At 44.7% G+C, this 23743-nt stretch overlaps 1 protein-coding gene across 4 annotated transcripts in view; it reads left to right on the top strand.

Moving 5' to 3' along the window:
• Positions 1 to 23743, top strand: part of MICU1 (mitochondrial calcium uptake 1) — a 150078-nt gene that overhangs the window by 114984 nt on the left and 11351 nt on the right. For all 4 annotated transcript variants that reach the window (XM_048505390.1, XM_048505389.1, XM_048505388.1 and 1 more), the window contains one exon: positions 9402 to 9510. In XM_048505390.1, the coding sequence (XP_048361347.1) occupies positions 9402 to 9510 (109 nt within the window). The remainder of the gene's footprint in view (positions 1 to 9401; positions 9511 to 23743) is intronic.

Here is a 23743-nt window from a genome sequence, read left to right as displayed (position 1 = left end):
ATTGTAAATACCGGGAGCTTCGCCTCACTCACCGCCTGGAGTCGTAGTCCCATGTCCATTGGGGCTGAAGAAAGGCAACCTGCTGCGCCCCTCCCTCCGGCTCACTGAAGGACTGCTTTAGATGAGTCTGGGCGGCCTAGATTTGGCGCTGTGGTTTGGCAGGGATGGGTTATGCCAAGGCCGGAGGGTTGGACTTCTGTTTTTTCGGCAGTTGGCGGCTAGGTGACCGTAGGGACTCCGCAGTAAAGACACAATCCCAGCCGGCGACGGCGCCTCGGATGTGGTCTCGTAGGTAGCTGGGCTTGGCTTGCGGACGAGGGCCGCTTCTGGCGCATGGCTCTCCGCACTCCAGCCGCACCTGCTGCAGACGCCAATTTGGGATCCTGCAATGCAATCCAATCAGCACAGTGCGGGGACCCGGCTCAGTATCACTGTTTCACGAAGCCTGCCATCGGTTGGCATCTGAGAAGCGCATTCGTGATTTACGCGCCAGGCTAATTCGAGGGAGTTTCCAGCAGCCGCCGCATCAAATTCACGGCAAATTCCCGTAAACGAGCTGCCTTGTTGAATAGGCCTTGATGGAAGCGGATAGCTTCTATTTTCCAGACCTTGATTCCGCAAGTTGCAGCCCTCAAGGCTTGGGAGGAATAAGTGGCACCGTAAGTGGTGAATCTTCATCTCTTGCAGGTTCAAAAAAGAGTCACAAACCAGTCGGGTTGCCGCCCCATCCAGGACTGGAGCCGATGTCCCAGATTTTTTCAAGGCTGACTGGGCAGGATTATAAATCATCATAGTCCTCCATGTGGGTACTGAGCTGCAAGGTGAAGTAGCGAAGTTTGGAAGCGGGTCCCATCGGGAAGCGGGCAGGTGTATTGAGGAGTCTGTAGTAACCCCTTTCCACGCTCCCTTGGCGCCTCGTGAGGGCGTAAGGCTGCCAGGCTGAGCTGGGCTGGAGTAAGCGGGCAATTATTCGCAGGGGGCCGGAATCAGTGGAGGTATCAAGCGCCGGGTGTCAGCTTGGTGTTCCGTGTGGGAGCCGGTCCTTGGAAGGTTAGGTTGATTCCCAGCAAGCATTAAGCCACTGGCTCGGGCCACCCCGTGATGGCGGACAGCGACTCCAACTCTGGGTTGCCCCTGGTTCAACTGGGTTTCCCTCAGTTCCCTCTCCAAGGCAGCGCCAGCTCTCTCTCCCTTGGCGCAGTCAATGCATCCTGAATGCGCATGCAAAAGCCGCTACTTTCTCTGCCTTCCACTTTAGCCGAAGTTCGGGTCCTGCTGAACAGCTGCAGTAAGTTCACTTTGAGTGCGCCAAGGCCCTGAACACACTCTCACGCTGGACGCTGTAGAAGTTCAGTTTGGAGTGTTGCCAGGACTTTTATCATGGACTGATAGATTCTGGCGATATTGCCGCTTGGAGCGCATCCTTGCAGCACGGTCCACCCGGTGCTGGGATTTCATTGCCTGCTGCTCCCGGCCTCTCTGTAGGTTACGCGCTCTCTTGTTGCAGCTGTTCCTGCTCCTCTTCCCATAGCTGGCGCTCACGGGCTCCATGCTTCTTGGGCACTCTAGCAAGTCGGCTCCACTTCCCTCATCCCAGCTCTCGGCTGTGGGACAGGGAACAGATCCGGCTGGGAGTGCAGGCTTTTCTCCGGACTCCTCGGCCGTCTGGAGTAGCGAGGCATCGTGTCACCTGGGTGGCTCTTAATGGGCATTCCCAGGTGCAGCCGCTGGTCCGGGATCAGGGGGGGTCCATCGGAAGAGCCGGTAATGGATACCTCCCAATCCCTGGTATAGTCCCAGTGTCACCGGTGGTCTCGGACCGGGCCCCAGTGCGTTGCTATTGCCACGGTGGTTCTTTGGGAGCATCACCAAAATACGAGTCCAGGAATGCGCTCAATGGACTCCTGGGTTGCCGTGAAGGTAAAGGTGGTTTCAGGCCCGTCTCCTCCGTGACAGGTTACGCATCTGAGGTTTTGTAATCCATACTAAAACTGGGTAGATCCTCCGATCCACAGGCTTCGATCCATAGACGAAAGCTTCCCCAAATCCACTCCATAGAAGTCCCCATGAAATCGCTCTCACGCCCCTGCTCCAGCTAAGTGCAAAGGAAGACTCGCGTGCTGATCACGAGATTTGAAAGAGTCACTCAAAAGCGGACCTGCTCTCCGCCCGGTTCTTCCAGGATCCAGAAGGACGAATGGTGGTCGGGCTCCTCTTTGGGGAGCTACCGCATTCCTCCCCAGAAAACATCCAACCTCTCCATGCCGAAAGGCACCAGGGAGGTCCACTGCACTAGGGAATATAGATGACTTAGGATTCCTGCCACAATGTAAGGAATTCCATAGAAGCAGAAATAAAAGCCTCTTTGGTGTAAAAAAGACCGCTGATTCTGACATCTTAGAAAGCTCAGAGTATTAATGCTGGCAGGAATACAGATCTCCGCCAGAAACACACAGGTTACAACTCTGTCCATCCCATCCCTCCTCCCGGATTCCCATGGGAACGGGAGGTCTCATCTCCCTCATGAGAGACTAAGGTCTCCTACTGGAGTAGCTGGCCCATGCAGCCTGGCTGTGGAATGTATGCTCAAGGCCAGGCGGGCTGCCCTTCCTACTGTAACACCATTGGCCCAGATGCTTTTACACCTACTGTTAGCCCAGTGGGCTCCTGGAACTAGGAGCCTTGATTGGATCCCAGTATATCCAACGTAGATCTAGGGAGGGCAGAGCTGAAGAGGAGCCATTTGCCATGTGTGAGGTGTGTGTGTGAGAGAGTGTGTGAGGAGAGAATGAATGAATGGAATGAATGAATCGAATGAATGAATGAATGAATGAAATGAATGAATGAATGAATGGTCTCAGAAAGCTCCGCCGGATTCCCAGGAGCTCTAAAGTGCATAGAACGCATGCATTTTAGGGTTGACAACTCCAAATTAGGGAAAATTTCTGGAAGATTTGAGGTGTGAAACCTGGGGAGGGAGGGATTGTGGGAGAGAGGTTCCACTTTCCAAAGCAGTCACATTTTCCTCCCAGGGAAACTGATCTTAGTGGTCTGGAGAACAAAGCTATAATTCTGGTGGAGTTCCGTGGCCTCAAATTTGGAAGTTGACAAACCCGGACCCATTTGCTCTAGTCCAATCCTGATAAGGGGTGGGGAGTGAACCCAGGTAACTCATGCTTTTTTTCAAGTTAGGGGCTGGAAATCTTTCTCAGGTTTTACATTTTTCTTAGAATCTTCAAATTCAATTCCTGTATCCCGTAAGCCTTCAAGAGATGTTAATGGTAGAATAAATTATTTGTTTCTATCTAAGGAGGAAGAGACTGCCTTGATTCCCGGGCCAAGAGCCTCCTGTGCCTGTGGTTTCAAACAGGTCTGTCTTAAAGGTTTCTCTTGGCATGAGAGGTGTGACTCTGTAGGGTGGCTGTGGCTACTCAGAGAAAAAGTGAGGGATTCCTCACAGAGGTGAGGCTTGGTTTCTCTCTAGACAAAACAAATTAAGCCCCTTAGCCTCTGTGTGTAGGCCTCATCTCCCTTTGCCTGCCTACTGCATTGGTTGCAGAGTGCAGGAAAGGGCAAATCCCAAGTGGAATCTGTTATATGGTCTAGACTGTTAGATGTTGGGGCTTACTCTCATCCACCATCTTGTGAAATGGTACCCTGCAGTAAATTGACGCTAGTGAGAAGTTTTGTTAACCAGCCAGAAGTAAGAGATAAGCATGAAAGTGGCTGGAAAGAAATGCCGAGATTAAATCTCTTCATTTTACAGCCCACTAGATTATCTGGGTAGTGGTGTGCTCTCCTTCATCCAGGCTGTTGCTTCCCTCTGAGCCAGATGCAACCACTTATTTGTGGGGGTTAGTAGGGTCATCAGGACTATCCTGTCTCTCCCACCCCATGCTAAGGAAGAACCATCCTTCTAGCAGCCCTCCCAAATAGATAATCCCATAAGGAAATGGAGACCACCAGGCAAGCAAAAGGACATAGTAATAGTGGTTCTACTCAACCTGTGGTCAAGTGTGACCCTTTGGGGGGAGTCAAGAGCGACCCTTCACAGAATTGTCCACCTAAGACTCTCTGGCACTGTGTGTTCTCCATCTGTAAAATGGACAGGATAAAATGTTAGGGAGTCACCAACATAAGAGGAACTATGTGTTAAAGGGGTTGCAGCATTAGGAAGGTTGGAGAACCACCTCGATGTAGTACAGTGAAAGTAATAGCACTTTACTTCACTCAGTCCCAAAACCATAAATTCTATATGAGTAAATTGAGAGGTCATTGGAATCTCTTTTAAGCCCTGGGCTGTGTTGGGATAACTTGTTTCCCTATCCAGGAGAGGAGGGACTGATAGACTTTGAAACTTAAATAAAACTTTCCACATTCAGTGTATGTAAACTGTCCACTGTAGTCAGCCGCCCTGAAGTTTGTTCCAGTCTCTTTTCTCTCAAGATGGACATTTCCCAGAATGCTAAGTACTAGTTTGTTTCTTTTCATTTATGTTTTTTAAGGGGTGAAATGTATTCAGGTAAACTTTTCTTTAAGAAAAAAAATTGTACATGAGAAATTACACTTTAATTTGAAACCCACTCCTTGGGAAGTTCTGAGTGGAGGCTAAGTTTTATTAGGAAATCTTACATGTCCCTTTTCTCTAACTGTCACGCTTGGATAGGTATCCTGCAACACACCCCAATAGTTTGAGACAGAGTGTTTTCCTCATTCTGGCTGGTTTTATCAATGTCCCCTCTTGCCTCCTTTGGGTATCTGCCATCCCCTTGGCTTCCTGTGAAAGCTAAACTCCCAGCAGATTACAAAGGACTCTTGAAGGTGCTGTTTCTATTGCCTCCTATAGAAGCATAGAGGTTAATGCACCCAAGCTGCTGCTGTTATTCACTAGATAAAGATCTCCCATCCATTTCAAAAAATCATCTTGCTATGCATCTCGTCTATGGTGATCCCTCGGTTTGTACACCCTGATCTTCTCCCTTGAACTTACTAATAGAAACTTGGATTTTACAATAATATGCTGTAAGGACTTCAATATAAAAGAGAACTCTTACCTTAAATTAGCATGTCGTTAGAATCAGGATGAAGTCATGACTCTTTTTTCAATTACATAGCACACAATTTCTAAAGCAAGAGCTAATTGAAAATAAGGTTTTGATTTATCAAATCATTTCCTTTGAGTGTGTAAAAAAAGGCTTTGGTTGGTTATTTGCAGGTTATTTTGAGAACCAGGGTGAGGGGGTGTTTGCTTCAGTTATGCCTCTAGCCCCATACTTAAGTAATGGCAAGCATCAGTCAATGTAATAAGGATTTTGCCATTAATATGAAGGTGTAGAAATGGTCCCTCCCCAATTCTGGACGTGGTTCTTTTTTTGCCATTCAGTGTTTCTACCCTTACTCACTCCATTTCCCAATATTTTGATGACTCTGTCATTGGAGAGGATTTCCAGTAAATGTAGCTCTGGATCTGTATATTGATTTTGTGTGTGCAGATCAAATGCACAGAGTATAGAAAACTCATAGAACGGTAGAGGAACTTTTCTCCAACTTACTTTGGCGCTGTGTCTGTCTGGAGGCACGCACAAATCTGTGGTTTTGCGTACCATTATTCATCTTTGTGTTCCTGTCTCAGAATATCCAGCCTTTCTCTTTAAGGCTGTGGATTAAAGAACCCAATTATTTTCCATACTATTTTCAGTGCCCGTCACTGCCTTTGTAAATGAAACCCAAGTCCACAGGTAGGAGTGGTGTGAAATACTGAGTGAAGGAACCAGCCAAAGGAGGGTAGAAGAAGCAAAGGGTTGAATCCTGTAGACCTGCTTCACCACATAGGAGGCTAGTTGGACCAAAGGAAGAGTGCACCCACTAGCAGAGAAGTTCCTTTAGGATCTAAACCCAGTGATGAGTGAACCTATTTTAGAGACCGAAAGTGCTCAAACTGCAACCCAAAAAAACCTAATTTCTATTTACACAGAAGTGCCAAATACTTAACCGGCAATTTAACCTTGAATACTGGAGTTTTAGTTTTGCAGGGTAGGAACCTGCGGCTCTCAGATGTTCAGGAATTTATCAGTTCCATCAGCCTTTGTCAGCATGGCCCAATTGGCCATGCTGATAGAGGCTGATGGGAATTGTAGTTCCTGGAACATCTGAGAGCCGCAGGTTCCCTACCCTGGTTTAGGAAAAATGGTTGGGTTCCAAGAGCACGTGACACTTGGGAGGTAAGCCTGGTGGTAGAAGTGAATTTAAGGGCTCGGCTTTGTATGAGAGCAACCTGCAATAGCTTTGAATGGGTGAATCCACTTAATCTCTAGGAGGGTTTAGCAAGCAAGCCCATTGCTACAAACTGAGATTACTCCTGTAAAGTAAGATTGGCGCTTTTAGTCTCTTCCCAAAAGAGGAAAATAAGTATGGGAGTTTAACAGCACTTAACAGGGGTTACCTACACATACGTACCCAGCAGTGCTGTCACACGTTAGATGTGTAGCCAGGCTACTTCCTCCTCCCCCACATGAGCAAAACTCTGTACACGCCAAGTGTCCTCAGAGAGGGGCTCTGAGGTATGCTATAGGTTAAAAGCCACCACTGACCTGTCCCATAATGACCTTGGTGTTCTACAATCTTCCTCAGAGTTACAGTTTAAATATTTTCTGAGCTATATCTACATTTATCTGACTGCTGCATTGTGATCATTTTTAGTACATTTGCACTATTGTGTCTTCAGGTCTTCCCATGCTAGAAGCAAATATCTTGTCCAAAAGCCTTCAGTCAGTAAGGACCATAGCCTGTTGCTTGCATTGGATGGATGTTCAAGGAAACAGAATTGGCCATTTCCTCATAATGAACTCAAATAACCCTGATGCAAAGCCCAAGTGCCCAAGTAACTATGACTGGTTACCAACACATACATTAAATCAGAACCATTATTTTTGTGTTCAGAAGCTTTTATCTGTTTGCTGCCTTCCTTAAATAATAACTTCTTCAATAACAGCTTCCTTAAGTTACCTCATGTCCACTTTATTGTTATTGTTATTGTTATTGTTATTATTTATTAGAGTTTATAAATAGCCTTCTCCTGGTGGCCTAGGGCGATGAAATCAAACAAATAGATGGAGTACAGTAAAAACAAGTTATAGATGAAATCATTAAATATGGCTCTATATATTAAAATCAACCCCACCAAAATGCAGCATCTTGGTTATCAGAATTACCGATGGCGCCCTACCTGTATGGCTGGTCCCCTAAGAGAGGGGGGGGGAGGGAGAGGGAGAGGGGTAGAAACTGCAGGGTCCATGGTGGGTGTTAGAAAAGGCACATAACTTAGTTAAAAAAATGTTCCTTCCTACATGCAATGGAACAAGATCTTGTTTGGGTAAAGGAAATAGTAACAAATAAAAGACATGCTTTTCAAGTGAAAACCGTGCATGGCATTGTGGATATTGTACTATTTAGCTTTTTTAGACCATCTTATAGGCCCATCTTTCTCACTGAGGCTTCAGTTCCCTACCTAAAATGGTGTCTTTTAAAAAAGCCGGCAAGCCTACTCCGGGTTCCATGCAAACAGCACTGGGATTGGAAGCCGCATTTCTCCCCAGCCCTCCTAAATGCTGCTTTTCTACCTCCCATACGTCATTGTCGCCATTATTGCCGGTGGTATTAGACATGCCTCCCTGACCTCATTCTCCAGGGTCATCGCTCTGGCCAGGGGAAAGGGCCAGAGACTCCAGGGGAATTACAGAGTACAGAAAGAGGAAAAAATCTAGAAGAAGAGGAGTTTGGATTTATACCCCACTTTTCTCTCCTATAAGGAGACTCGAGGTGGCTTACAAACTCCTTTCCCTTCCTCTCCCTCTCCCACAACAGACAACTCCCGTAGAGTAGATGTTTGCTAGAGAGCTCTGAGAGAACTGTGACTACCCCAGGGTCAACCATTAGGCTTTATATGGAGAAGCGGGGAAACAAATCCAATTCACCAGATAAGAGCCCGCTACTCTTAAGCACTACATCCCGCTGGCTCTCATTGTAAAGTATAGTAGAATATTGGATTAACAGTGCAATAGGACTAGAAGTTGAATGACAGTGGAAGCAACAATGTAAATATAGAGTATAAGATATTTTATGTTTATTTATATTTTAGACTTGTATCCCATCCCTCTCCTCCTTCAGTGGGGCTTGGGGTGGTAACAAGCCAAAAATACATTTGAAAACAAAAACAATTTAAACAGATTAAACTCTATTAAAATACACTTAAGAAGAGGATGCCCTAAAGTCCCAACCCAGCTGACTCCCTAGAATAACTGACCCTCCGCAAAGTAAGTAGGGTAGGGAACTGAGGGCAGCATACAGAAGTAGGGGAGCTCTGCCCAATAACTCGTGGATGTAACAGAGCAGCCAAAAGTCCTCAACCATTTGTTTGGTGGAACATCTCTGTCTTATAGGCCCTGGACCAGATCCTGCAGAGCCTTGGTCTCCTCAGACAGATCTGCCCGGCAGGGGCAACAGTCAAAAAGCCCCTAGCGGAGGACAACCAGTCTGCTCTCAGGCTGGGAACTTTGGAAGTAGAATTCTTAGAACTACTGAGGACACTTAGTAAGTTATAGCTGTCCCTCAAGCATGAGTGAACAGTTACAAGCGAAAGCTAGGGAATACAAAACTGGGTAACTGGGTTGTCTGCTAGGAATTGGAATGCAAAATTAATTGATAAATGTGAACAACCAACTGCCTGCACCAGCATAGCCCAAGAAATGCAGGTAATGGCAACCCACCACTGAACACCTCTTGCTTTGAAAATCCTCCAGAGTCACTGTATGACATCTTCAACTTGTCAGCAAAAAAGCCAAAAATCTGCAGACCACATTCCTCCGAGTGGTTTTCGTCTCCTTGAGACACCTGTCTTGTAAAAACTCATACAGTTAGGCCACTTCCACACATGCAGAATAGTACACTTTCAATCCACTTTCAGAATTGTTTGCAAAATGGATTTTGCTGCTCTGGGTGACAGTGCAAATCCAGCTGCAAAGTGCATTGAAAATGGATTGAAAGTGCATTATTGTGCATGTGCAGAAGGGGCTTAAGTGTTACCATCTAAGCAGTCTGCTGACTTGTACCGCTGTTTCCCACCTCCCTGGTTTGATTGTTCCTTGTTGATTGACCCTGTGGGTGGGGAAAACTGACTGAAGAGCTGGCCGAAGGGTGGTTTAGTGTATCATAAAAAGTAGTGGCAACGAAGTTGGAATGCATAGACAGTCCTTGGTGTTTTAATCTCGAGCTTAAGTGTAACTATTCTGGTGGCTTATTTAAAATAGGCCATACAAGACTGCATGTTTTCTTGGTTATTTGAATTTCCCACAACATTTATTTGTTTTGATCCTAAACTGAAAGTTTTTTGTATCCTATTACAGGGCCTGACATTTGAGGAGGTAGAGAACTTCTTCACATTCCTGAAAAATATCAATGATGTGGATACAGCTTTAAGTTTTTATCACATGGCCGGAGCCTCTCTTGATAAAGGTACTGAACAGTTTATGCATTTGATCCAGCTGGATATATTGTCATTTTTGGTAATAATTGTCATTAAAAAAAAGACAAGGGCCATTCATATGGGTTGGTGATGAACCTCGCATGTCTGCCTTATCAGGCCTTCAATTATATGCTGTAGTTATGGTCAAGTCAACCTTTATTGGTACATCAGCATAAATGGCAAACAAAAATATATTAATATGTAACATAATAGATCTTGAGAACTGGCTACCGTATCATAGTGCAATTACTCTACATTTTAATGGATGCGCTCCCCAATAGCAAAGACATAGAATTGTGCAGCTATTGTTGCCAAGATGCTATATTATCAGCATCATGGATTCCACAGGTATAAAGAGTTTTTGTTGGTCCGATGAACTTTTTATCTTTGTTGGTCCGATGAACTGTTATCTGCAAAAAGTTTAGTTTGGTTCTCTCGTATAGAGGGCAGTACAAAAGCAGATGCTTGAGCAATTCTGCACAGTTCATGGTGCATATGCAAATTCTCTTGTGATGGGGAATTTTCAACTGTCTGCCTTTAAAAGGCGAAAGATTTATACGATCTGAAGAGAAACCAGAGTATGTATTGTATATGTTTCTAATCGGTTTTTTACTATGTCTATGCCAATAAAGGCTTTGCCTTGCAGCAAAGCTGATGCTGGTAATGTATTGTGTTCCACATGCCTGTAAAGGGCTCTGCAAAATTGATTGGACTGTGTTAGTTGGATTAAAGTACTTTGGCTGCATTACAAACTACCTTGGGGTGGGATTCCGGTGAAGAGGGGGGGAAACAAGGAGACTTCCTGGCTTCTCTGGTTAGATTCTGATACTCTTGGTCAATCAGCCTCCTTTCCAAGTTCTGAAGGATTTCATTGGCTGGTAACATAGCATATTAGTATACCAAATGCAGGTGGCATTTGAAATCATCTTAGTTAATCTCTGATGTCATTTGCAGATCAGTCTCTGTTTTATTGCACAGCCGTGCTATCTGTTCTCAGACCTGCTGCAGCTGATTTAATATTTCTCAGGTTATCGAAAGATTTTCCAGACAGTGAGGAATACTAGCAGAACTAGAAAAGAGACAGATTTATAAATAATATAACAATGTTTGCATACTTGATGTTGAGGTAAACATGAAATTTTTACACTGTCCCAATTCTTTTTGAGTGTGTCGTGTATTTAGTGTGTGTGAACTTAATGGTGGAAATTTGAAGCGTTTGAAGATGAAGGAAGACTGTATTTTGATCATATTGAGCAGGGTTTGAAGTGCAGTTTTAGAAAGGCAGTTTAATTTTTTTTTTAAGCAGGACAGGTATGACCATCCTAATTTTAGCAGATTTTTTTCACTTTTGGTAATGCCCTGTGAAAATGTTGTTAGGACAAGCTGCTCAAGTTGCCTGGGTTTATCTCCTTCCCTGAGGTCTCCAGAATTTAACTAACTGTCTGACTGGATGTATCTTCACATGCTAAGCAGGGCAGAGTCTTGTCTTTTCACACAACAGTGAGATGCATGTTGAACTGCCAACAGGGGCAGTCTTAGATGTGGGGAAGCTGCTCGGGGTCTCGTGTTGGGCGGCCCACGCCCCACTTCTGTGGTTTCACTCAGGCTGCAGCTGGTGATCCTTCACTGCTTCAGACTTGGGAAATAGACAGGAAATAACTGCATGACGAGGAGGGAGGAAGCACTCAACTAGTTGAGGCTTGAGCTGCACAGTGGCAGTGGGGGGGGGGGGGCTGCCTCTTTCTCTCTCCCTCCTTCCATCAATGGGGCAGGAGCTCCCCACAGTGATTCTGGGTCCCATCGTAGAGTTCTGCCCAAGATCCCAGAATCACTAGGGGCTGCCTCTGACCATTGACAATAAGCATTAGGTCAATTCCCATCCCCCACCCCTCAAGGATATATTTTACATAGCTACCCTCTTGGTTTTTAAAAAAATGCTGCAGCACAGGCTATTGCAGAGTAAATCAACACAACATGGCAGCACACAGTATAAACCATCCAGCAGCATATGTGGTGGGGCACCGATTCTTAGTAGGAGGGTGCATGCCATGTCGTTCATCTGTGAAATGTGGGCGGGTGTGCCAGAATTGGGAACAGTTACCTTTTTCAGACAATGATTTAGAATACCATTACTTAGGCAGTTTCTTTTCAGTTTTCTGACAGGGAGCATTTATCCTACTTTATACAATATATACTCCCAACCAAATCAGCAGTTCCGCTAAATGAAGTCAAGTCTATCTTTGCCATTTCTTGAATTAGTGCCTAAGTAACAGAGGAGAGTTAATCTTCCCTTTAGTAATGCCCTGAATTGGAAATGAATTTCTTGACTGTTGAAACAGTGCCTTTATGTAAACATTAAATATAACCTATGTATCCTCCCTAAATCATTCCTTGCTTTGTTGCGAGGTTTTCTATTTGTAAGATTTCCACTGTGTTGCAAACTGAAAGGAGTGAGTAGAGGTAAGGACTGCCCACTTCCCATTTGTTTTCTGCAGTGGTAGAAGTTAACAGTGTGTTCCTTATCATGGGTATGCCCTTCTAAGTCCATTAATGTCAGGGGACTTAGCAGGGTCTAGCTCTTAAGATTGTACTGTAAAACTTGTTTCTAAAAAATAGCACAGTAGGAAGTTAAGGTTTGGAATGGAGCTCGAGTTCAGTTTACTTAATACCTTAAGGTCAAAATATCATTTCCAAAAGTGGAATTAGAAGTACATTCTTTAAAAATCAAAGCCAAAGTGAGCAAAAGTGACCATCTTTTGCACAGTCTTGTAATACTGTGTCCAGTGTAACATCTGTGGAGCAGCAGTGGCGTAGGAGGTTGAGAGCTCATGTATCTAATCTGGAGGGACCGGGTTTGATTCCCAGCTCTGCCACCTGAGCTGTGGAGGCTTATCTGGGGAATTCAGATTAGCCTGTACACTCCCACACATGCCAGCTGGGTGACCTTGGGCTAGTCACAGCTTCTTGGAGCTCTCTCAGCCCCACCTACCTCACAGGGTGTTTGTTGTGAGGGGGGAAGGGTAAGGAGATTGTAAGCCCCTTTGAGTCTCCTTCAGGAGAGAAAGGGGGGATATAAATACAAACTCTTCTTCTTCTTCCAAGCCGTATAAGTCTCTGTTGAGGATCAGAGGGATGCAAATGCACCTACACTTTTTCGGAGATGCTCTGTGCTTGCAAAATCCCCACATGGCTCTTAAAAAGTCATCATGCTGCCAGTGCCTTTGTTATTGGTGTATTAATTCTTACAGTTTCTGTTTATACGTTTGCACCAAATCTTCAATTTGCTTGTTGTTTTTAAAAAGCAGCTTCCCATAGAAAAATAGCTAGAAAAAACTCAGTACTGGTTATGCATTCTGCAAGTCAAAGGAGATGAGATGCTGGGAAATTTATGAATTATGTGTCCTTATAATCTCGAACACACACCCTCAACCTGCCATTTGCTCCATGGGAGGAAACATACAAGCCAAATGATTGCATCAGTACTTCCTGCAGCAGGTAAACGTAGCTCCCTTTTTGCTGGGGGGAGGGGGGGCTGTGCAAAGAACATGGACAGAAGTGTTAACACACCCCAGATCGCTGTTCCAGTCTGAATTGCTGTTTATCAGTAAAAATATGAAGGAGATCCATCCACAGATCTTCCAGTGTCTCATGTAGTTTGACTGAGTCCCAGGCAGCCTTCTTGTTCCAAAAGCTCTTTTCTAACTGCAACCTTGTTTCACGTTAAAGTTATGAGTTAGCTTCTACAAACTACTTGCAGATGCAGATCTTTCCCATCCCCCCCTTCCTTTGGCAGTTTCCTGAACTTGCTCCCAGGAGGGGAGGCCTGAGAACAAAAAGCCGCGTGTGACAGAGGCTGCTGCAATATGGGGAAATTGGGCCCAACTCCCCACTCTTAACACCAGTGGCAAAAGAGGGATTTGTGGCCAACCTGCCCAATCTTCAATATTTGCCAGAGACCCTCTAGGTCTCCTGCAATCAGTAAACTCTGTTGTGCACAGAACTCAGAAGAACAGGCACCTGTGCTGAGAATCAGCATGAACCACCTGGCTCAAACTCTAAAGGGAATGCTCCTTTGAAAGAGAGCGCCATTCAAACCATGACTACGTAAACACGGTCCACCAGGGTAGTCATTCAGCAGCTTCCTGAGTCCAATTGGAAAACCAGTGAGGCCGAGGACGTGGTTCTAGCCTTTGGTTGAGGGAACTGGCATTTAGCCGGGAAATTCACTTCCCTTGAACTATCCTCCAGGTTTGTTGTGAGAATAAAATGAGGTGGGAAAGATGATGTGTGCTATTCTGTGCTTCTTGGAGGAAGAACAAGGAAAAAATGATAACTTCTTCTAATCACTCTTGGTATTAATGTGCTTTGATGAGACCACTGTATTGTAAAACATATATAAGGAGAGCGGGGTTCTCCGAGTTACTGTCTCATATTTCTGCACCTTTTGACCAAGCCATTGGTGTTTAACAGCAGTAAATCGGCAGGGCATTCCAATCCATGAATACATGCAGTGTGCATGAATGTTTCGTAAAGGGTAGCACAGTTCACACACACACCTTTATTAGGCATAGTACAATTATAGTTACACTTACCAAATAGAGATCTATACAATAGCTCTAAAACTGTTCAATATAAATTGTAATCATATAAACAGTTAAATCTCATAAAACGTGTGAATAGTTGAAAGTTGATCTAGTCTTAACAACTTCAACTAAAAAAGAGGCAACTGAGGTAGTTATTGCAGGTGAAAGATCGCTTAAAAGGAATCGTATAATGTTTCCATTAGGTGATAAGTCCTTGATTTAAGAAGGGGAGAGAGGTGTAATCGACGGGCATTAGTATGCGAATGGCATTCCAGTAAAATATGTTGGATTGTGTCATGTGACTCATTAGAACATGGGCAATACTGCACTGCAGCTGGAATTCCTTGATATCTTCCTACTAGCTCTTTAGAAAGAAGGGTATTAAATCTGACAAACATAAACACTCTATGGTGCAAAGGGTTGTCTCATGTAGCACAGTTTAAAAGTATGTGCTGTTGAGTCATAGCTGACTTACGGTGACCCTGTTCCAGGCCATTTCATGGAAGTGAGCAGAAGCGGCTGGCCATTGCCTTCCTCTGGTCTTGCTTGATGGTCTCCAACCCAAGTACTTACCACAGTCAACACTGTTCTTATCTTCTGCGCTAAGCGCAGCTATACACATAATAAATGCGGTACTCTACTGAGACCCATTACTGTCAGTTATAGTTGCTGTTTATTTGGTTGTGTTAGCCGTTTTGTTCAGCCGTTCTGATAATTGGCATTGAGCATGAATAATGTTTTTTTGCCACAATTGCAGGATACTAACCAAGCATTGTGGGATCTCTGTTGAATGTAGAATTATAGGCTCCACACATCACAACTTGACAGGACTATTTAATGTCTGCTGGAAACAATTCAGCAGTGGTCATAACTCATGTTCCTACAGTTCCTTTAGAGAGGGAAGATGTAAGGTCTGGGTTGAGCTTCAGGGGACTAAAAAAATGGCGATAAAAAGAGATGATTGATGGGCAAAACCCGTTTCTGTAATGTGTTAGAAGCACTTACCAGTAACCTTGAAGAAGGTTCTTGCTAATTAGTTGATTGTAGAGAATTCAGGAAATTATTTCTATCGGAAAGAATTGTCAGTTCTATTCTCAGCATCTCTCCGTCTTGAGGTCTTGGAAGTCTGTAGCCATTTATGCATGCACCATGCCTCTGGACTCCTACCACCACCACTACCACCACACTGTGGGTCAAGCAAGGCTGCGAAGGCCAAGAGCATCCAGCAGGGATAAGCCCCAGGCCCCCTGGGGGGGGGGGGGCACCAGCAGCATGAGCTGTGGAATGAAGTGCCCGCCAGCAGAGACCGGTTTCCCTCCAATGTTATCTTCCCATCACTGGACAAAGACATATTTGTTCTCTCATGTGTTTAAGTAAGCAAGTCATATTTTCCTTTCCTACAGTATGATGTTGTATATTTAATCCTCCTGCTTTTAGATGATGCAGCTTCTTCCCTGCCATGCCTTTCTGCTTGAGCATATCTCTCAATCAGATATTCCCAACCTTGTTGAACTTGGGGACAATTTCAGAATCTTGAGAACAGGCAGCAGGCACACCAACAAAATGGTTGCTGTAGGTATGGTGCAGGACCAGTGACAAAATGGCTGCCATGTCTAGATTTTATCACTAGCAGTGGGAATTTCCACAAAACGATAGGAGTTTCCAGGCATCCTCCTGTGATGACTGCAGGTGTTTCCCAAATGGGTTCCTTTAAAAGCAGTGCCTCCCGAAGCACCATTTGCTCCAGTTAATTGGAAGAGTTTGCTTAGCGGAAGAGGCAGATATGCACTAGAAGACACACCAGTAGGCACCATGATGCAAATCTCTGCCACTGAGTTACCTAGACAAGCTAAATCTTATGATGTCGTTGTGTGTCTGTGATTTTTAATCAGGGTTAAAGCAACCAGTTATGGTTAGTGTTAATGATTGTTAGCCATTTTCTCTTGCCCATGGCTGAGCAGGAATTCTGCACACTGGACTTTCTGATCTTAATCCAGCCATCCCATCACTGTGCTGCATTAGCATTCAGTGGGAATGCTATCATAAGTCACTCTTTGTATCTGAAACTGTCACACAGGAAGGATGAATGCATGTAACTATGTCGAAGAGAGGAATGAGTGTTGCCAAGTCATTCTCAAACTCGTTCGGTGCTTCTCCCTGGCCCTGATGGATAAAGCCTTTCCTTAAGGTGCAGCTTTTATGTTGTCATTTGTGTTGATTAAGATCTGACTAGAATCTTCTCTTTGGGGAGAGTGTAGAGTTTACAGGGCAGCTTTGAAGCGTTAGCTTTAAAACCGCATAAGAATTTGTAGGCAGAAATGCTCCATCCTTGCTGGGAAGTACTTCTATCCACAACGTGCCCAGATTTAAAAGGAAGGCACCACATGTATTGACAACATGTTCTGTCTGTAATGTAAACTAAGCACTAAAAATACACACCTTGAAACAAAACGTAAGTAGCTTCGGATAAGCTAGCTTTGATATGAAAAGACTGACGTTGTTCGGAAAGCAAACTTGAGTGTGGAAATGTTTGTTTTATGAGGAGCTTTCTCTACAGAAACCTACTTTTGTGTCTCAACGCCTTAAAAGCCGCCCTCACACAAACTAAAATGGATGTTATCTTTGCCATCGAGTGTCGTGATTTGGGGGGAGCACGCACAAAAAGAAGAACCAAATTGCTGTGGGATTCGTTACTGCTGTTCGGGCCAAAATAATAAAGCTGTCAAAGGAACAGAAATAGTCTGGGAAAGCAGAGCAGTGAAAAAGGAAGGATTTTAGCTTTGAATGAAAGTCAGGAAAGCTGAGGGATTTCGGGCTGTGTTATGGCTCAGTACAGAGGTATGTCAATCAATTAATATTAGAAGCAAGTAAGGCCAATACCGTAGGACTGGATTAGAGGGAGAGGCTTGTAATTGACTAAGGTAAGTGCTAATTAAAGCTGTAAAAGCCACTACCATGGAAAGCAAATAAGTTTGCTTGGGCTAAAAACAAAGATAAATCAAACAACACAACATGGAAGCCTAAGGAGGGAGATGAAGCCTCAGCAGAACGAGTCCAAATGATTAGTGAAAACTTACTCCATTAACCATGTAATTGGATTGCCACTGAGAGCCTGTGTGGCTAGAGCAGTGATACTCACTCAGTGGCCCAGGAGCCACGTGTTGCTTTTCCAAGCACCATTCATCAATGTGGCTCTCACCCATGTTCCAGAAAGCGAGCAAGGTCGTTGCCTTGTAGGGCTTGCAGCTGACAGGTGGTTTCTCCCTTTGAACCAGCTGTTGCTAGAGGGAGTGGAAGACAGTGAAGCTGCAAGCTTTCCTGTGCTGTGGGCCTTGTGGTAGGGATGGGAGTAAAGAACCCTCCCCAGGCTCCACCCACCCTCCCCCATATCGCTGGGTTTTTCCCAACCTTAGAGTAGTAACCCTGTCTCCTTCCCACCCAACAGCCAACCTACCTTTATGTATCCTGCTGTCTTAAGCTTTCTCTCTCCTTCCTGGAAAGTCTCTAACTAGAGAAAGAGAGTTTTGGATTTATATCCCCCCTTTCTCTCCTGCAGGAGACTCAAAGGGGCTGACAATCTCCTTGCCCTTCCCCCCTTACAACAAACACCCTGTGAGGTAGGTGGGGCTGAGAGAGCTCCAAAGCTGTGACTAGCCCAAGGTCACCCAGCTGGCATGTGTGGGAGTGCACAGGCTAATCTGAATTCCCCAGATAAGCCTCCACAGCTCGGTGGCAGAGCTGGGAATCAAACCCGGTTCCTCCAGATTAGATACACAAGCTCTTAACCTCCTATGCCACTGCTGCTCCTAGGGTTAACTTTAACTAGGAAAATTGAGGCCCAGTTGTGTGGTGGTCGCCACTGAACCAGACTCATTTGCATGGCTGGGAGCCTTCATTAGTTTGTGGGGTGGCACCAGTTGTGAGATTTAACAGGTTCGCACCACTTTGGCAGAACCGGTTGTTAAATTATTTGAATTCCACCACCAGAACTGGTTGTTAAATTATTTGAATCCCACCACTGGGTGGCGCCTCACTTTCTGCTGTATCCACCACCCCACACGATTTTCTCTTTTCCTTCTCCTGGCAACCCCCATATCCTCTTCCCTTTTCCTGCCTCATTCTCTCTTCAGCCAATTACAAACCTACCTTTTATTTGCTTCCCATCTTCAGTCATATTCCTCATTTATTTACATCATTTGTGCCCCATCTTTCTCCACAGTGAGGACCAAACCAGTTGCCATTATTCTCCTCTCCATTTTATGTGCACAACAATTCTAGGGTGCTGACAGGATAGTGCCATTATACCATGTGTATTATGGAAAAGAGATGTATGCCATTAACATCTTCATTTCCCTGTATTATCCTTTTGAATTACACTGCTAGGCGTATAATGCACTTCAGAAAAAAAACTAATTATATTTCTTTGACTACTGAGCATCACTTGTATGAGCAGGCTGTTTCTCAAGTATTGTAGGTAGTTCAATTTTTTATGCCAACTCAGAGAGTTCAGACAGTGACCTTGGCTGAAAGCTTTACCTACCTGGAATATCTGGGGTAATCTGTTTGCATGACACACTTCCTAAAATGTTAGACTAAAGCTAATAGAGGGAAGAGTATTTAATTGTATTCAAATGTAGTCATCTTTTACAAAACTGTACAGTATAATATTGAGTGTTTCCCTACGTACGTGTCCTTTGACCTTGAAGAGAGCTTTATAATTGTAAAAAAAATTCATGAACCATTTTTAGAATTACCTTAAATCCATTATTTAAGGCTGCTTTCACAATTGGTAGTATTTCAAGTCTCAATCCACCTCTTTCTTTCTTTCTTTCTTTCTTTCTTTCTTTCTTTCTTTCTTTCTTTCTCTCTCTCTCTCTCTCTCTCTCTCTCTCTCTCTCTCTCTCTCTCAACAGACAGACAGACAGATCATGCCATTATACCATGTGTAATATATATATAGACAGACAGACTAGATTGGATCACCCTTGACATAACTGCTTAGCAAAAGGCTTTTGCATCAAGGCAGTAACACAGCTATACTCCAAGGGCCACTGCCTCCAGTCATCATTTCAGCAATTTATTTCTTTGCTCATTTTGCTTATACATTAGAGACTTTAATTTTGTACTTACAGAAATGTAGAGTTGCTAAAATCTGCCTCATTGCAGCGAAATTTCTTTGGCTGCACAAGTGATCAGTGTGTGTTTTGTTTATGGCCACCCACCCGTTCTCCCACACTTTCCCACTAACATGAGATAAATCAGTAGGGGATGGAACCAGGTACATTTAGAGGTAATAGGAAGTTGCTGCCAAATTTGGCAGGAGCTGTGTTCAAAGCAAGGCAAATATGCTGTATCACTGGAAGGAGCAGACTCACACAAACAGACTGTCTCTGGCCCGCTTCCCACTCACCATAAACCCCGGGGTCACCTCTTTGAAAGATACGGGGATCCTTGACGTTCCCCACGTCACCAGCGCCCACTGCGCAGCTGCCCGGAATATGCCACTCTCCCACCTCCTTGCCGCGTGGCAAATTAGGTCCTCAAGAAAGAGCAGCATTTTCAAAAACTCCGCGGCAAGGAGGTGGGAGAGCGGCAAATTCCGGGCAGCTGCTGGAGCTGAAGGTGCGGCTGCTGCTGCTGGCCCGGGAGGAAGCCGCTGCGGCCGGACTCAGCGACGAGCTGAGCTTAGTGGCGGGAGAGGAGGAGGAGGACGGCAACAAAAAAGGTGGCTCTTTGCCGGGAGCCTCCCGTGTCGCCCGGTCCGGCGGCCAAGCCCCCCCGGCCGGGACTGGCGCACCACCAACGCCTGCGGCTGCAGTCCAGCGCGCCTCGCCTGCTGCCCGATGTGCGGAGCAGCCGCAGGACCCCCGAGTGCCGGAGGAGAGGGGGGCAAAGGGCACCGCTTCGAAGGCTTCGCGCTCCGGGAGCCTGAGCAGTGGGAGACAAATGTCTCCGTGGTCAAAAGCCACAGAGGCTTTTCTAGTGGGGTCGCTGCGCAGTTGCACACAGAGGAGGTAAGTGGGGAGTGGCCCTACGTCTCTCTGTGCTGTTGAACAATCTGGATGGAAGCTTTCAATGAGGGTCAGACTGTTTGACCTTGGCTGATTGTTTCTGAAGAGGCTTCCTTTTTGGATATGCCAGAGCTCTAGGGGCCAGAGATGCACAAGGTGAAATCTTTTGGTCCCCAGCTTGGGACCTGCAGAAGAATGTTGAGTACTAGCAGTGAATTGCACCAGTAGTCAAGTGATTGGCAGTTCCCTTGACCAAGCAACCAGAGTCATGACCATGGAGCAAAGCTTATGGCTTGGTATCTTTGTGTAAGCCTAGGAGATCTGTTATGTTTGACGGTAATCCAGCTATGTAAATGCATTATCTCCTCAACTGACTTGCCTGCTCTTAAAGTCTTTTCTCTCTCTAGTCTTGCGATCTCACCATGGTATCTGAGCTGTGGCTCTTCATTTTTTTGCATGGGGTGCTTCTATGACAGAGCTTTGATTTTTACTTTTTAATATTTAATATTGATCTCATGTTCTGTACAAGTTATATTTAGTCTGATCATAGATCAGAAGTAGAACTATTTTTTTCAAAACAAAACAGTTGTAATTCCAGGAGATCTCCAGCTGCATCCAGAAGTTGGCATCCCTACAGATAATGGACACTGCAAGTTACCTATGCTTTAGTGCTTGAGCATAAGCTGCATGTTTAAAAGCAAGACAATGAGATTCCTAGATAAGGCCAATGGGTCCTTTAAATATGAATAGTTTGACTGATGCACAAGCTTCAACAAATGCAATTCCATAATCGTTCAGTAAATGAAGTTCTTGCGATTCTGATCAGTTCATTCAGCCTGGTTTTCATCAAGGTGATGACTTCTACGTGGCATATTAAATCTGCACTGCAAGGTGTTACAGAGGATACCTGGGAAAGCCATTTCAAGAGAGGCGGTAGCAATTCTGTGCCAAGTTATTAGCTGTGGGTAGAGGATCAGCAGAGCATTATGCAGAGGTGTGCTTGTCCCATCTGCTTTGTGTCAGCTTGACCCGAGATTCGTTAATAGTAAGACAGCTGCAAGGTGTTCGTTTCTTTGCTTTTGCCTGTATTCTCTAGAGGCATTTTGGAAGGCGGAACATCAACACATTTGGGGTTGGATCTACTGTTCGTTGGGCGTTTCCTTATCAACCTAAATATGAAGGTGAACCATGACTAACATTCAGTGTGGCATGGTGATAAATGTAATACCCCTGTACTTAATTGGCCTGACTCCCCTTTAAAAGTTGGAGGAGGGAAACCAACTCCACTGCTCTAATTTAATTATGATGCATGGGTGTTTGAGGCATATGCAAATAGATTATACCACAAAAGGCTGTTGTGGGGGACTGTTTTGGGTAGGGGTAATAATTGCCTTCATCCAGCACATCCCATTAGCTGGAATTTCTGTTCATTATCAAGTCAAATGCCTTACATCTCAGGGGGAATCATTTGACTGAAAGGTGTGTGGTTGGGTGTGGAGGGAGGATTCCCCCCTGACTACAACTAGTGTGCAGGTTTTATGATTTTTAATAGCTTGAAGCGGTGGCAAGTCGTAAATGGACTTGGTGTTTTCCCTTGATATATCTGTGCTTGTTTTCTCCTTGAAACTTTGAGCGATGCGCTATAATTTACCATGTGGCTTTATCTGAGGGTTGGTTACACATAATGAGGTCCCCCTGCTGTTCACTTGGCAAAAGAATGATTCAGAATTGTTTAGCCCAACTGAGCCAGATTTTCTACAGATATTTCGTGGGAATTAGAGGGGGGGGGTGTCCTCACTTCTTAGAGTAAATTTTGACACTCCGTGCCCACTCACAGCTCCCAGCAAGATTAAAAAGCATTCACAGATACATCAGGCATATGGTACAGAGAGTGTCTCCAAGGTGCAAGAGATGTGCTGTGGACATAGATGACGTAAAGGGGCTTTGCCTGTGCATGTGGAGGAAAGATTTAGAGCATTTAAGATTGTGTTCCTCTGTAGATTAAAAACAAAAAAGACTTCAATCTGGTAAAATGGAGCCCCCGCATTCCTCTGGGCTTTCCCCCTTTGTCAGCTAAACAAGAAAAACACTGCTGTTTCATCACTGGTCTCGGGAATGTTGTTCGCTTACCTTCTTCTGAAGCACAGTGGAAGCTTTACAGTGTCACAAAGTGGAACTGCCTTTCCTATTTATTTTACAAATGTGCACGAGTGTTCCAAGAGAAGGTCCCACCGTATAAAAAAAATGTTCGGATACTGCACTGATTTTACATGGGGACGTTTCCCTGTTGTGGGTTTGTTGTTGCTGCAAATGCGACAGAAAAGGCAGGTGTGGGCAATGACAAGGGGAAATGGTGTTGGATGTTTGTGGGAAGGTTCTGTACCTTCCTGTCTACCCTGCAGGAAACCCTCTTTGGCCACAGTATTTCCCCAGCAGCAACAAATCAAGGGAGGGAGATGACATCATATGGGTGCTCTGCGGAAACCTTGCTGCAGTTTGAACTCTAGGGAGGAGCAAATCATCCATGTGGAAGCTGCCTATAATACAAACACCAGGAAGGTGCAGCTCCCGAATATTGTTTCCCGAGAGTTAGGGGAGGGGCTGTTTTATCATCATTATAAGCTTCCCTGAGCCCAAACAAGGAGGGGTGAGATATTAAATCCCATCAATTAATAAGGCAACTTTATGCGTGTTCATGTGAGTTTGTCCCATACACTGACCTTCTCAGTGAGATGGGGGAAGGATGTTGTAGATTCTGCTACTCTTTTTCACTGAGACGGCCCTTTGTACAGTATAAAATGTTCCTTTTAATCTACATTTTTGTGCATATGGTTTATCTAATGGGTCATGTTAATACTTACCCTTTGTTTCAGTTCTGTTTTTAGATTTCTGGGTTGGTTGTACAACCCTAATCCTATTGTTTATTGAATGTTTGATCCTGTCAATTCTATTGACTCATTCTATGTAATTTGCTTTAAGTCCAAGTAAGAATGTTGGGCTTTAAATAACACAAATATATAAAAATACATAGTGACCTAAACATTGCCTACCACTAGTTTTTCCCATGTCCAATTTGTTTTTAAAAATCCAAGGCAGAGATTTCTGGCCTCCTCTTGAAGGAGCATTACATGTCTTGGTCTGTCACACAAACAGCTAAATGTTCCATTATTCATAGAATACTTACCTATGGGCTCTTCATGGGCTCTTCAGTGCACAGTGAGCTTGCAGGAGGGTCTCCTCGTGTTTTTCTGTTTACATGCAAGGGGGAACTCCCTCTTGGGCATGCAGTTTTTTTGTAGAGAACTCTTCAGGCCTGGTTCCCTTAACTCAGTCCATCATGTGACTCTCAAAGGCACAGATATTAAAGGCACTTATTCTTAAAGGTACATATCTCACTACACCTCATAGTCAAAACTGCTGGCTTAGCCTTTAAACTGCACTTTTATCCATATTACTGTTCCAAAAATAATCCCCACCCCCCTAATGAAAAAGCAAAACAGTTCCCTGGACCACTACAGACGATATTTCCCCCCACACACACACACATACACACACTTACTGCTGCCTCCACTGCTACCAAAGGACAGAGAGGCTTCTTATTGCCAAGCACACACTGTTCTTATTATGTC

Source organism: Sphaerodactylus townsendi, linkage group LG08, assembly GCF_021028975.2.
Source record: "Sphaerodactylus townsendi isolate TG3544 linkage group LG08, MPM_Stown_v2.3, whole genome shotgun sequence".
Classification (NCBI taxonomy): Eukaryota; Metazoa; Chordata; class Lepidosauria; order Squamata; family Sphaerodactylidae; genus Sphaerodactylus; species Sphaerodactylus townsendi.
The sequence above is the reverse complement of the archived record's forward strand: the minus strand, read 5'-3'. Positions and strand labels throughout refer to the sequence as shown.